The sequence below is a fragment of the Idiotropiscis lumnitzeri genome, chromosome 4, assembly GCF_059441095.1.
Source record: "Idiotropiscis lumnitzeri isolate Australia: NSW breed Sydney's pygmy pipehorse chromosome 4, RoL_Ilum_1.0, whole genome shotgun sequence".
NCBI lineage: Eukaryota > Metazoa > Chordata > Actinopteri > Syngnathiformes > Syngnathidae > Idiotropiscis > Idiotropiscis lumnitzeri.
The window spans coordinates 31,471,381-31,485,767 of NC_142394.1; the positions used below are offsets into that span (position 1 = coordinate 31,471,381).

Sequence of the window (14,387 nt, forward strand, 5' to 3'; positions counted from 1 at the left end):
CATTTGTTGAGCGTTGATTGTGATGACACGGAAACATGATTTATTGCCAGGATTGGCGTGTGCGCCAGTCAGCCAGACAAAGCCAACTCGGTGGAAGTAACTAAATAAAGGCACGTTCATCGGCACGCAGCAGCGCTTTGCGGGGAAACCCGGGCAACCGTTACGCCGCATGCTTCAAATTGTGGGACTAATAAAGGACATCTTTATTCCCTTTTTTTGTTTTTTTGAATTTTTCGCTCTCAGACACATTTGGGATGCGTCATGGCAGCCTGAAGAGGACAAGAAAAAAAAAAAAAACATCATCAGAATGGAAAGGCAGCTTGGGAAGCAACGAGGGCCCGACGACCGAATGAAGCTGGAACGCATTCGCTCGCATTCGCTGCCGTTACGTCAGAGCGGCACGCCGACGGGGAACGAGCGCTCCCGAGATTGGAAAGAAAGAGGCTTCTACTTGAATGAAATGCTCTTCCTGCTTAACTCACTGACACGGCTCAATAACGCCTTCGATCCAGCCACGCGAATCGACAGCGGCCGCTCCGCCGAGTCCCAACGCTCTTATCTTTACCTCCGCGCAAACTGCGGACGGCGGCGAAGACTCGCGGGGCCCTCGTTCACTCAGCGTCACTCCTTGTTCAATAAATAAGTGAAAAAGATTCTTTGCCTGTTTCCAGGTCTGGTTTCGTGCCTTTGAGGCCGTTCAAAGTCGCGAAAGTTGTCGTGGGAGAACATTTAGTGTGGTCGCTGCGATCCACGAGGGCGCGGGACGGAGCCCTGCTGCTCGCCACTCTTTTTGTATTAGCCCAAAGATTGGAACAAAAAATGGAACGGCAGCAAAGCGGCAAACGTTGCTGCCAAGTTGCGCAAGTGATTTCATCAGCAGTTCCATTTTCAGCACATCCGAACCAACTTGAAACTCACCAATAGCGTTAGCTAGCATACGCTAGCATAAACTGACTCGACAAATATGCACACAAGCGAATGATAGCATTTGTGTATGGGTTGATATCGTACATTTCATACACAATGTGCTTCACGTCATGAAAAACTAAACAATTGAAGACAAGTAAAGAACTAGTAAGTGGTTTACTAAAATTGCTAAAGGAATATTCAGCGCAAGAATACCATTTTGCTTGTAAAGACCATTAAAAAATTCCTTTTTTTTTTAACCGGGATTTAAAAGAATTTCCACGCGGGGCGAAATTGAACTCTGTTGGCAACTTATTCCATTTGCGTGCAGCATCGCAGCTGATTCACCTTGTTTGTGTTGAAATGTGGCCTCCACTAAGTCTTCACAGCCCGACTGAATTTATATTCAATCAGCATTTCTTGGCACAATTTGAGAATCTATTCTGCAGCTGATGACTTCAGTCCGTAAACTCATCTTTATTTTTTACACCTTCAAGGACTATTAATAGCCACATGGGAAGCGAGACAAAAAAACAAACAAACAAAACAACAACAACAGAAACGGACTTTTCCCGTTGCCTCACACGAGGTGCATTCAGGGACCAAACGGGACGTTTCAAAGGCGGCCGGAAAAAGATAACGCCATCAAAGACTTCAACCCAACGATAACATCAACATTATTGCTTTGGCCTGAGCCCAAAAAGTGATTTGCTGACTCATTCGGGGACGAACCGAGGATCCGTTCCGGAAAATATCAGCCGCTGCTATTTGGGGAATCGCCGTCGAGTCGCTCGCTTTCGGCCCATTGACGCTCTTTGGAAAAGCCACCTTAGCTCTGTCTGCTTTGTTTCTTCCCTTCTGAGGACAGACGTCCCTTTTTTGAGTGACCCCCGGCCATTTGGTTTGTCTTGTAGCCGTTTCGCCGCGTGACCTTCTCGGTGGTGAGCCAGCCCCAGGACCCTCACCAGCAGGGATCGCTGCAGAGCTGCTACGACAGCGGCCTGGACGAGTCCGAGACGCCGAGCAGCAAGAGTTCGTCGGGGCCCCGACTGGGCGCCCTGCCCCTCCCCGAGGACAGCTACGAGAGGACCACGCCGGATGGCAGTGTCGGTGAGGCAGAGCACATGGAAAATGGTAGGGGCAAACACTGAAAGGCCGTTGAGATAAGATAAGATAAGATGGAGGGAACACACACACACACACACACACACACACACGCACGCACGTAGCGTTCAAGCAGGATGGCCGCTAAACGGTCACAGACGCGCAAGCGTGTCGGACTCGTTGGACGAGAGAGTCGATTAGCGGCGACGCGCTCACACGCAAAAACGACACGGACGCCAATTTGGCTTTTACGTGCATCTTCCATCCATTCATCCGTCTCTACGTTCGTCCTCATTCGTGTCGCAGGTGAGCGGAAGTCTTTCCGAGCTCACGTTGCGGAGGGAGGCGGGGCCGCAACCTGGACGAGCCGCCAGCCAATCGTAGGCACGCGCTAATCAAAACATTTGCGACTCGCATTCCCCGTTTTTGGAGGCTGCTTTGGATCATTCCCAAAGAACGCCATCTCCCGCCTTGTCGTTGAAAGAAAGTCAGAAGTGGGGGGGGCTAATACCCAAGTTGAATTGGAAAAGAAGCTGAGTTGGCGCTTGCTGTGTGTTTGCCTGGAGGCGTGCATGAAAGAACTAATATTTCTCTAAACGTGAGCCCGACCCGCTGCGCCAAGACCTCGCGCGAGATTGTCAAGTTGTCGAGTCGAGTCGGAGAAATTAAAGCAACGCACTTTTGAGAGACTTGGATATTTTTATTGAACATTTGCAGAATCGTGCGCATCCTTTATCAAGTCCGAAATCAAGCTCGAGACGGTTCGCAGGGGAACGTCGTCACGCCTGAGTTGAGGCCTTTTGGTACAAAATGTCAGCGTGGTCTCCCGCCGACATAAATGGATTCGCCGCTCGGCTTTTGACGGACGCGCAACGCAAACGGACGTTCGACGTCGATGGGCCCGTGGAAGGAAAGGAGATTGTGGCGTGGACAAAAAGGGGTGGGGAAAAAAATAAATAAACGCAAATCTTCAGACAATGAGCACTTTTTCAATTCTATTTCATGAGGCGGGAAATATTTTGTTGTCGGTGCTGCCATGCGAGCTCTTAAAACGAAACCAAAGCGTCCTTGAGGAAGACTTTTTGCTCGCTGGCGTTTTGCTCCTCAAGCGGACGGTCAGTTCTACACCAAAAGTGCAAACTAAAAGTTTCAAGACAATGTTGGCAAACTGCTCTGAGGGGGGAGGAGCTAACTCTTGTTTTGGTCTCGCCTGGCTTTCGATCTCGGCTGTTGTCACTTTTCACCGAGCTTGGGCAAAATTCCACGCTTGCCGGCAAATGTGACGGCAGTATGTGCCCGGAGAGCGCGGCATCCGGAACGCGGCGGCTTTCTTGGTCACCGAGCGCAGCTGGGCCTCTTCACTTATTCATGAGCTCACCCTCGCACGCCAGCTTCTTCGCCAAGCGACGCCTTGCGAGTCAAACAGCCAATTAAGTTCTTCCAGCGACGCGGCGCGCGCGCTTCTTATTGATCAGCGTGGCGGCGGTGGCGTTCCTCGGACCGATCCAAATAAAGAACATGCCGTCGGCGCCGCGTGTCAGAGGGGGCGGACGCCAGTCACGTGACTTGACTTGAATTTGGGACTGATTGGCGACTCGGCGTTCGTGAGACGTGACCTGAAGACGACGACTTGACGAACGTTGCTGCGGTATAATTGCAAATGTGAAAGAAAAGTTAGCGGCTTGCGTGGCGCTCAGCCATCCGCCGACACGTCGGAAATTTCCTATTCAAGCAATACGCAATCTTTGCAACTCAAATTGTACGACACACAAACGGGACCGAGGCGACGTGGTTTGTGGCTGTGGGTTCGATGCTCGGCCATTGGGACGCGTGTCCAAGCGTCCTTGAGCAGTTGCTCCCGTCGCCGGATGCTTTGAGGGAGGGCCTTTAAAAGTGCGATGCAAGTGACAGCCCGTTTACGGCGTCTCCCAACTCCATCTGTCATTTCAAAGATGGCGGTTTAGATAACCTTTGGCCTGTTGTGTGTGTGTTTTGGCTTTTGGAACTCTTACAACAGACATGCATTAGCAAATGAGTGCAGTAAACTAAAAAAAAAATCTAATCAAATAATTTTGCAAATATTGTAGCATAACAGCCGTCTATCTTTAGCGCAGCATTTCAGAACAAAACGCGGTGCTCAAGTGACCACCGGGCCTTGCAAAGCAACACTGCTGGAGCGCTGGCGCTGATTATACGATTAAATGCTTTTCAAGAATCAAACGAACCTATTAGAAGTCTTTGAATTAAATATACTTCATATATGATGATTATGCATCAGCGCCAAGATATTATTCAAGGAAATATCTGTTACAAGATTCACAAAAATATAGTGATTAATCGTAATTAATTTTTATTATTTTTTACGATGAGTTACAAAGATGTAATCGCTTGACAGCACTAAAATACACACACACACATATATATATAAATGTGTGTGTGTGTGTGTGAAAGAAAGTTGATTGTTGCCACAGTAACTTGTGACTTGCCAAGGTTAGCACTTGTGACTTCCTCCCACCTTTACCGAGCACAAGACAAGTTTTGAACAGCAGCATGACTCACACGGTTGTGTCAATGCGCACCCCGTTAGCCTTCAGCTTAGCTTTGGCGATGCCGCCGTCTGGATGTTTTCTGACAACGAAGCAAGTCGCCGGCAGCCAGAACACGGTTAAGGATGATCACTCGCCGATAGAAGAACCTTTTATTGGCCCGGACATCACTGAGAGTTCATTGGCGCCGACCGGCGAGACGGATGAGGAGCGCAAATATATTGCAGCCGCTAAAAAGAGTAATAGCTCGTCCGAGCATGCTTTTGCACGAGCTGCCAGACGGGCGAGCAAACGTTTGCCTTCCCGGGAGATGACAAAAGTCGCCGTTGGTCGGATGGCAACGCACAAAAACAGACGTGGGCAATAAGGGCACTTTGCGGTTTCTTTTTTCTTTACCTTCAGTAATCTTTTGCAGCGGTGTGCTTGCTGTTGTTTTTGCAAAGCCCGTTTGATAATGAGTGCGCGTGCGCGTTCACGAGGAAGGCCCGATCAAAGAAAGTGTGTTTCATGAAAAGCATTCACATTTCAAGCGCCACCGCGCCAATCGTGCTGGTCGTAGCGTTGATTTCCCCAAACGTTGCGCGATATCCATCCGCCTCCCAAAGGTCGGGCGTACAAATTAAAAGACGGCATTCAAGACAGAAACGGGCCGACCCGTCGCGTGTATTGTTCTCAAGTGGCGCAGCAAATTTGCAAAAAGAAAAACGAGTCCCATGAAACGAATTTCGATCCCCAATCGGCGTGAATCATGAACCGCAACGACGACGATCGTTTTTGTTGCGGTTCACGTGATCATTTTTCTAAAACGAGTTGATGTGCTTTGGCTAAACACGCAAGATGTCAAGGACGCTCTCGTATTCACATCCTTTTTTTTTTTTTTTGCGGCTTTACCTTTTACAGCACGTGCCTCCGATCCGTCACCTTCTCGATTTCTTTTTTGTGATCTCCTCCCAGGCGAGGCGACAGTGGGCGAGATAGGCAGAACAAGAGGACCGGGTGAGATAACGCAAAGCGAGGGACCCCGAGGCGATGAGACGGCCGCCCGGCGAATGACTAACACGGCAGAACGGAAGCGCGGAAAGCCGATGGAACGGCGGGGGGGAAATTAATTAATGAATGAGAAAAAGAAAGAAAAAAAAATGAAAAAGAGGGAGACATCGTCGGCTAAGATGCCAGTGGGGAGTGGCGGCTGACAGAGAAGTGATTGATCGGCGCTCGGCTGGAGAAGGCAGGTATGAAAATTCCAAAAGGTCCGGCCGGCTTCCTCCTCACTGCCTCTGCACGCGAGCGCACGTGAGCCAGAAAGCTCCCGTTGTGCGGCCCCCAAATCGCAAAACGTCCAAACGCTCATTCCGGAGGAAGAGATGCATGAGCACAAAAAAAAAAAAAAACACGTTGACTCAAGCGCGCACAAAAAGAATCTTTTAATGATCAGAAGCATCATCGCTCGCTGTCTAGATTTGAGACTTTCAGATTCATATTTTCCTAGAGCACATTTTACTGGAAAAAAAACATTTGGTTCCGGCAAACATTTGACAGTCAAATATTTTGAGATTTTATGCTGAATATTCCACTCTTAAATGTTTACCGGAACCAAACATCTTTTTTCAGTAAAATGTACTTGATGAAATTTAATGCGGACGTACAGATTTATACGCAAAGATGGAGCGCGATGATTATGTCGGTGCTTCCCAATTATTTTCTGTGCCGCCCCCTTAGGAAGAAAAAAAAGCATTCCGTGGCCCTTCGACGCTCGATTTACAAATAATTAATTGGATAATCTTCATTTTTAGTATGGAACTGAATATTTGAAGTGATTTGAATTAAAAAAAAAAAAGAAAGAAATTAAAACCAGAGCGTCAGTGACACTTACTGCAGTGAATGTGCAGTTGCATTTTCTAATCTGGCAAAAAAAATAAACAAATCAAATAAAAAACAGAAAATGCTCACTGAGCTCGCGCATTTCTTGCATTTGTAATTATCATTCATATGCATGTAGTTTTTATTCTTAAATTGGACAACTTCTCATGATTGCATTTTTGGAGGGAAGCGTAACACGATGTAAAGTACAGGCATACGTGCCCCTCCCCAAAAAATTGCCCCACCAAAAAAAAAAAAGAATTTAATGTGCGCCTCCAAAAATTCAAACGCAAGGACGTCATGGCGCCTTTTGTTTTCAACGCGAATAGATACCAAAATGGCGAAGTTGCCGCATGCAGAACGAGTTTGTCACGATTGCGTTTTTAATGAGGGCCTGCAGCCGTGCACTTTTGCTGCGATTCAAACCGTCGCCGTCCCGTTTTGTTCTCTCCCGCGAGCGTGGCGCGGCGAGAGCGCGCAAAACAGGTGCCACGTTTTGCCAAATTCCCTCGCGCCAACATGGCATTTTTGGGTTCTGTTGTGAGGAATCGCGAAGGAGCTGTAAGACGGAGAAAGTGCCAGTCGTCGTTGGTTTGAATACAAAAGTCATTGAGCCAGGACGGTGCAGATGCCGACGACAAAAATAAAAAGAAAGAAAGAAAATGGGATTGTTGGGGGTATTCAGGCTTTTTTTTTTTTTCCTCACTTGGGCAACATGTGCTGGAATTGCCAAGCGGCCCTCCACGAAGAAAAAAAAATATAAAGAAATAATAAAACACATTCAGGCGTTCACATATTCTGTAGCTTTGACACTCAGGCGGCGGCGCCTCATGCATTCATTCATGGAGCCGCCAAAAGTCTCTCGCAGAGGAGAAGCGGGCGGAGGGGGGGGGGGGTTGACGCGCATCGCACGTACGCCAGCTGCATAATAACTCCCGGACAGGAACAAGTTTCGCCGGCATGGCATTGGCTTGACGCGTCGCCATGACAACGAAGCCGCGCTCTTTCATTAGAGTCGCGATTGCGCAACGCGACGCGACTCTCCGATTGGAGGGCGTGTTTGCCCCTCCCGCATTCATCGCATTGATCGTATTCTCCGTCGGACGACCGCGTCGCCGCTTCCGCACCCTCTCGCCATTTTGACCTTTAAAGATGAGAATCGCCAAAATGTGGATACACATTTTTTTTATTTCCAATGTTTGTGCGAGTTCCCGTCCGCGCGCTCGGTTTGAATTTTGTATGCAGCAAGCTCGCCCGCCAGCTGCTTAACCTTTGACCTTTGAGATACTTGTGGAAATAAGAACTCGTTGGCCGAGAGAAAAGCTCGCCGTCCTCGCTCCCAACTTATTCTCGCGTTTGGGTGTTGTTCATTTTGGGGCTTTTGGCGTCTTGCCAGTATTGCGACGCCTTGAGAAACCACCGACGGGACTGATAACGTATTTTTGTTGGGTCTCACTTCACACAAAAAGCGACATTTTTTTTTGTTGTTGAAGTTCTCTATTAAATGGAACGTAAAACAGCCAAACGAATGCCTAAAGAAAGGCCTTGCTAGCGTCACGCTAATGCTAACGATGTTGCGCCTCTTGAACACTTTAGGCAGTGAACGAAACACAAATGCTTCAACAACATGCACACACAAAATAACATTGAGTTTATCCTCTGCGTCGAGCAGCCGATATTTGCGAAGCGTTCTCGGCAGGACACGCCCCCGACGCAATATGATTGGCTGCTGCAAAGAGGCTGGGACCGCTTCGAACTCAAGTATGTTTCTAATCTGACATTTTGTTGGTGACTTGTGAAAAATTCAAAAAGATTTGGGCGGGAATTAGATGATGACTGTTTGTGCACGACGGCGGTGTGCTATTTTTTTTTCATGAAAATAAAACGTCAACAATTGTTTTCATTTTATTGAGGACGGCAGCAACATCATCAGAGTCGAAAAAGACGATCGAGATGTCGTCGTCCGCCGCCTTTTCTCCGTTGGGTTCGGGTCAGGGGATGAGTTGTTCTCCCTTCCGAGGAAAACGTTCAATGTTCAACAATTTGGCAATAATGTTCTCAAGTGATTTCCTTCAAGGAGCTCGCTGCTCACGGAGACAATTACTGCGCTGAAGAAAGAAAAAAAAAGAGGACGGCTGATTACAGAAGTATCTAAATATTGCAGCATGCTCATTATCTCCTAACCCTGATCACACCCCCCTCCCCCCGAGCGGATGGCGTTGATTCGGGGGCCACTTCCGCCGATGCGCGAAACGGCGAGCATTAGCGTCATGCATGTTTTATGAAGGCCGAGCGCTACTTAAGATGGCCGTCCGTCGCCTTGTTGACCCATTTCAAAGGCTTTTTTGGCGTTGATCTTTTTGGCTTGGCGAGCGTCGTACACAAGACGGCCGTCAATTGTCGCCGCCGCGTTTGGCCTCCTTTGGCCGACTGGAAGCCGCAGTCAGACGTCGTCAGCAGTATGCAAAGACGCCAGCGAGCAGAACGCAAGCCGCTGACGGCTGGAGAATTAGCACGGCGGAGGGGGGGGGGGGAGGCGGAACGCTCGGCTGCCATTTTCATCTCGGTATGAATATGCATCCAAAAGATTGAAGTGGAGCAGCCCCGCCTTTTTTGCTCGTGTTTTGTTTCAGGGCTGAACAATTAATGGCGTTCAAACACGGCCGTGTTGTAAAAAGAAATTTACAAACGCAAGCGAACTTGAAGGAGACAAATTGGCTTGCATATTAATTCACCCTTCATTTGCTTTTATTTTGCATTCGCCTAATCTACGAGACTAAAAATGGACATTTCACAAATCGGATTTTGTGGTTGGAAATTCATTGCGCGTGTTTCAAAATAAAGAAAGAAAGAAATATGAAATCACAATTGCAATTTTGACTGGAAAAAAATTGCAATAACATTTTTCAAAAAAATATTCTTTAATTTGTGCTTTCATGGCCATAAGAAAAGCACAATGTAAGCATGTACTTTGCCTCAAATTAAAAAGAATTCAAAGTCAATTAAATGTTGCACGTCGCGGCGCTCCTCCTCGGTGCAGCAGGAATATAATAATAATAATGCCTTTATTAGTCCCACAATGGGGAAATTCGAGATTCGAACCCAGGCCTCCTGGGGAGACTGGGTCCTGAACGCGGCGCCTTAGACCACTCGGCCATCATTCCTTGTTTGACGCAGAGGATCAAGAATAGGTTTCAAGTTTCCCCAAAACTTTTTCCTGGTGGAGAGCAAAAATTCTCGAAAGAGCTGATCGGGTCGAGGAACCTTCAAATTCAGGCTCCCCGACCCGATCAAAAAAAGATATAATACCATTGCCGGGACTGTTATATTTCCTTTCCATTCTTTGTGTTCAATCTTAAAGGATTTAGCGGCGCAAAGCCAAAGCTATTTAGCTTTAGCACGAAGCTAGCAAGTGGTGCGGTTCTTTTCGATTCACAGCAACAAATCATTCAATTAGTTGATGTTTACTTTGAACCGGCTGAAATCTTTACTCAACTTCAAGTGCGACGAGCTGAGCTCAGCGGCAACACACAAAGCGGCGTAACGTGACGCTGGCTTTGGGCTGGGCTCAACACAAAAGCACACCTGGCCAAACGTTTTGACTGGCTGCTTCCTGTTCTTTGGTTTGCAGCCCAGCCCGCAGAAAAACAAAACCGACAGCATCCGTCTTTGTCGGCGGCTTCATCGGGCCCTCGGGCCATCGCTTTGCCGGCAGGACAGGTCACCAAAAAAAAAAAGGTGACGGCCAAGCGATGCGTCGCCTCGTTGTGCTGCGTCGGGACTTCGCAGATCGCCGTTTTGGGAACATGACGGCCGAGTGACAGATTGGGTTCACGCGCGCACAACGTGCACAAAGCGAACAACTTTCACTCAACTCGATTGAATCGGAGATAAATCGTCTTGAGCCATGACGGATTTCTCAGATGCGCGCACGCACGCACGTGGATTCATAAATCCAATCCAATGCAACTTTATTTCTTAGCGCATTTCACAACAGCTGGAGCTGGAAAAAAGCGCTTTTTATATGGTGACATGAAAATTGGTCGCTTGAGTGACGTCGACGTTGGCATGTTTCATGTTGCATGTCAAAATCAGGACCGCAACATTTTTTTACGCGAGGAGTGCAAAATCCAAAATCGATTCTCCACTTCCACAGGCCGGAGCAGACGAGAGCAAGAATGCGCACCCAAACCCCGAGCGGTTAGATTTCTGACAGTTAGCCGCGCTAAAGTCACGTCAAGTCGAAGGAGGCTGACATCAGACGGGAATGGATCTTTGCCGGTCGTGATCAGCAACGAAGCAGTACGCGAGTGCGCCGCGTCCCAACAGCTTCATCCATGTCGCTGTGCTCACTTCCACAGTTGCTCGTTCTCATCTAAATCGGCCACGGAGAGGTGAGGCCTTTGGATGTGTTCAAGTGGTCGGAATTTTGGCGCCAATTGATCAGCGTAGAAAGATTTCCAATGAAGAGTTTGGAATGAGTCCCTGAAATGACTTGGAATGAAACTTGAGGAGAGTGAAAGGGGGCGGGGCCCCAGCCGGTGTGAAACGCGCTATATCAATAAAGTTGGATGGCATCGTATTCCTCATTAAAAGTCGGCTTCACTTATTTCCTAATTTCATCCAAATGAATAGAAAATGAGAACTAATTTGAGTTTCCTGATCCAAAAATGTACAGAATGATCTTGTTTGTGAAAAATGGGCCATGTTGGCTCTTGTCCTCCTTTAAAAGATATTTACGGGAGCAGAACAGCGGCAGTCTCCCACTGCGCCGAAAGCCAAAGAATAAAAATGAGTTTAAAAGTGGACAGAGAGGGGTCTTGCTTTTTTTTTGGGGGGGGGGTAGATTTAACTGACTTAAACTCCGAGGGGGGGGGGGGGTCGCGCTTAATCTCAGTCGAAAGCAAGCGCAGATTAGGATGCGAGCAGATGGTTTTTGGAATACAAAAATGGCATTTCTTGATTGTTTCTGATGGCCGCTCCTCGTTTTGATGATTATTTTTATTCGCAAGCCTGCTTTGGGGCGACTTTGCGACGGTCTTTGGGGCATTATCCAGGCTTAGACCCTGCCGACCAATTCCCCCAAATGCTCTTGTGCTGACCTTTTAACGGCATCGCCGTCCTAATCCACGTCAATACATACATGCAGACGGTAATCTCGCTCGGCCCGGCGAAGGACGCGCCGTTCTTTGGTTCAACTCGAGGGGGGGGGGGGACAAAGCGCTTCGTGTTCCCGCAATCAAAGGTGGAGGCCTCCGGGCGGCGACTGGAAACGTTGGCTGAGAAGAAGCAACAACACTCGCTGTGGTTTTTGGCCCGATAAGACGCGAGAGCGCATCCGCCGGGAAAAGCCGGGAAAGCTTTTCTATTTTGCAACTTGAGCTTTTTCTTGCCCAGATGAATTGCGCGCCATCAGAGCGCCGATTTAATCGGAGGAGCGCCGGATGCAAATATAAGAGGGAGAAAATAATGAGAAACAAATAAGGCGAGAGCACTCGGCCTAATGAAATGGAACGTCCGGCGGGTTTTTTTTTTTTTTTTTGTGCACATTTTCGTAATGAAATTCCTTGGAGGTGCTGAGAGCGAGAAAAAAACTCAAATCGGCACCAAGTCATCGAGCTGGAGCTCTTGCACAAACATTCTCAGCGAAACACGTTGGCGGTCAGAGTGGAAACGGGGACACAAACTGTCAACCTCTCGAAAATGGAGAAAACGAGAATAATCACGCAAACCACAATCGAGTCAACTTTCTCCAATTTTCTCTTCCTTCAAAATCGGCAAACGCCTGATGTCTCCTTAACAATTAGCATGTGGTGTGGAGCATCTTAAGAGTCATTTGGGTTTTTTTTTTCAAAGCCGATCTGCTTGGAAAAGAGTCCGATTATTATTATTTTTTTTAAGAGGACACATACGTGAACATTTTTCTCCTACCGGAATTCCAATGGTGGGATGTCTCGGAAGATTATTCTGAGGGATTGTCGTGTTGTGTTACTGTGATTTTTTTCTTTTTTTTTTTAATCTAAATGGTTAAATGTGCACAAAGGTGATCAGAGCTAACAGAAAAAGGATAACCAAAATTTCCTTCCAAAATAAAAGAACACAACTTTTAGAAAAATGCTCTTTGCTTTTTGACTTTGACAATTTATTTAATTTAGGAGCTTTCAACTTTAATTGGAAAGGAAAATCAAACAAGCATTTGACAATTTCAGTCAACTTTATTGCGCCTTCGTGAACTATTTCTTTTCATGACCTTGCCTCGACAAATCCTTTTTTATTTATAAAAAAGTGGATAATTAATACGAAACCCCCTCAAATAAAAACGGCAACAAAGCATTTTGGGGAAAAAAATGTCAACAAATAAAAGCAAACTGAAAAACTCATGAAAACGAAACGAACCAGAATGGAAATTGCCAAAGTATTGTGAGCCCCGGTCAAATTTCCGTCATGGCTCGGGGTCGCTCGAGTTTGATAAATCACGTTGAATATTCAAAGTCGGTTAAAGCGCAAGCCAAATGTCCGTCCTCTTTGGATTTGAGAGCGTGACTATAAATAAATGTGATTGTCTCATCTGATATGAAGAGCTGCCTCGCTTTCTCCTCACTGCCTGCGTGCGGGCGTGCAATTGCATTTTTTTTTCCTTTCCTTTGCGAGCACACAAAAAAAAAACAACAAAAGAAAGAGATGCCAGAGAGACGACGAAGCAAAGGCGCCTCTTTGTTCACCAAACTTCTCTTTGTTGTTGTTTGAGCTCGGCCCAACGTCGTCGACGCCTCCGCCACGTAATTCGGTCAAGACGTTTTCCAGAACGGCCATCGTCGTCACGCGCTCGGCCAATCGGAAGGTCGCTCGTCATCGGCGGTGACGAAAGAGAGCGGGAGGGCGGCCGCTCGTGTGAAGACAGCTGCAAAGGGGCTTGTGATGCCGTCATCTTGCGCAAGCAAAAAAATAAATAAATAAATTAACTGCTGGCGTGAAATGTCGAGGAAATGCAGTCTGACTGTGTGGCAGATGTGCCTTTAAGAGGCGGGGCTGGGCGTCGTCCTGCGAGACGTCGAAACGTCCAAAAAAAAAAGGTTGGATTTTATTCATCTTTTAGGACTCAATTTACAATTTCATCAGATAAATTCAGAGGAATAAACATTTTAGGAAAATTGCGTCTTCATAGAATAATAAAAAAATATCTATATCAATTCACGCTCCTTTTCATTTGCATTAGAAACTCTCGGAAAAATATCGAGGATATATTTCAAGTTGATCCATTTTTGTGACGGCGTTGGATGCTCGGGCCTCACTAATTCGGCACGGCCCTTTTGGAACGCTAACATTATCGTTAAATGTAGCACATGAAATTTCCCAAGAAAAATGTTTTATATGCACAGTAAGTACGTTTTACAAGAATGAGCGTCAAGTCAAGGACAGTTAATGAGCGAAGCCGTCTTGGCCAAGAGCCTCGTAAATATGCGCACGCTCTCCTTTCTTCGTCGACCAGCCGGGACACTTTTAGCCGAGCCGCCAAACGCTCGTCGCCTCGCCGGCACCACCGAGAGTCGCAGCGCGTCGTGGCGATTCATCAATTCTGGCGGCGTTATCGCTCGCCGTTCGGCGGCGTTGACTTCCATATTGGGCTGTAGTTCTCACGGAAGACGATCGAGTAGCAGAGGCAATAAATGTCACGTGCACTCGCTTGTGTCATTCGGGGCCACGTTAACGTGCGCATGATGGCAATGAGGGCCTCGAACCAGCGGCCGCTAATCACGTTAGCATTCATCGCGCCGCCGCCCTGGCTTTCACCTCGTCGGACGTCAAGTCGAAACATGAAAGCTCATAAAGTCCCCCCCGAGCCCCGGCCGTGACATGTGAGGGGGGGGGGCCGGGCTACCCCCACGAGGACTAGCTTGTGGTGGCTTCAATATTGGCCTTCCCTCAAATTGAGCCACGCCGGGAAGAAAATGATGACGAGAATGTTTCTTT

At 47.5% G+C, this 14,387-nt stretch overlaps 1 protein-coding gene across 6 annotated transcripts in view; it reads left to right on the top strand.

Moving 5' to 3' along the window:
- pcdh7b (protocadherin 7b) overlaps positions 1–14,387 on the top strand; it is a 76,867-nt gene that overhangs the window by 36,307 nt on the left and 26,173 nt on the right. For 2 of the 6 annotated variants that reach the window (XM_088294507.1, XM_088294512.1), the window contains exon 2: positions 1,821–2,040. The exons of 2 other annotated variants lie outside the window; for them this stretch is intronic. In XM_088294507.1, coding sequence (XP_088150633.1) covers positions 1,821–2,040 — 220 coding nt within the window. Of the gene's footprint in view, positions 1–1,820; positions 2,041–5,510; positions 5,701–14,387 lie in introns of those variants that run through there. 2 more of the 6 variants (XM_088294511.1, XM_088294508.1) reach the window with 2 other exon arrangements.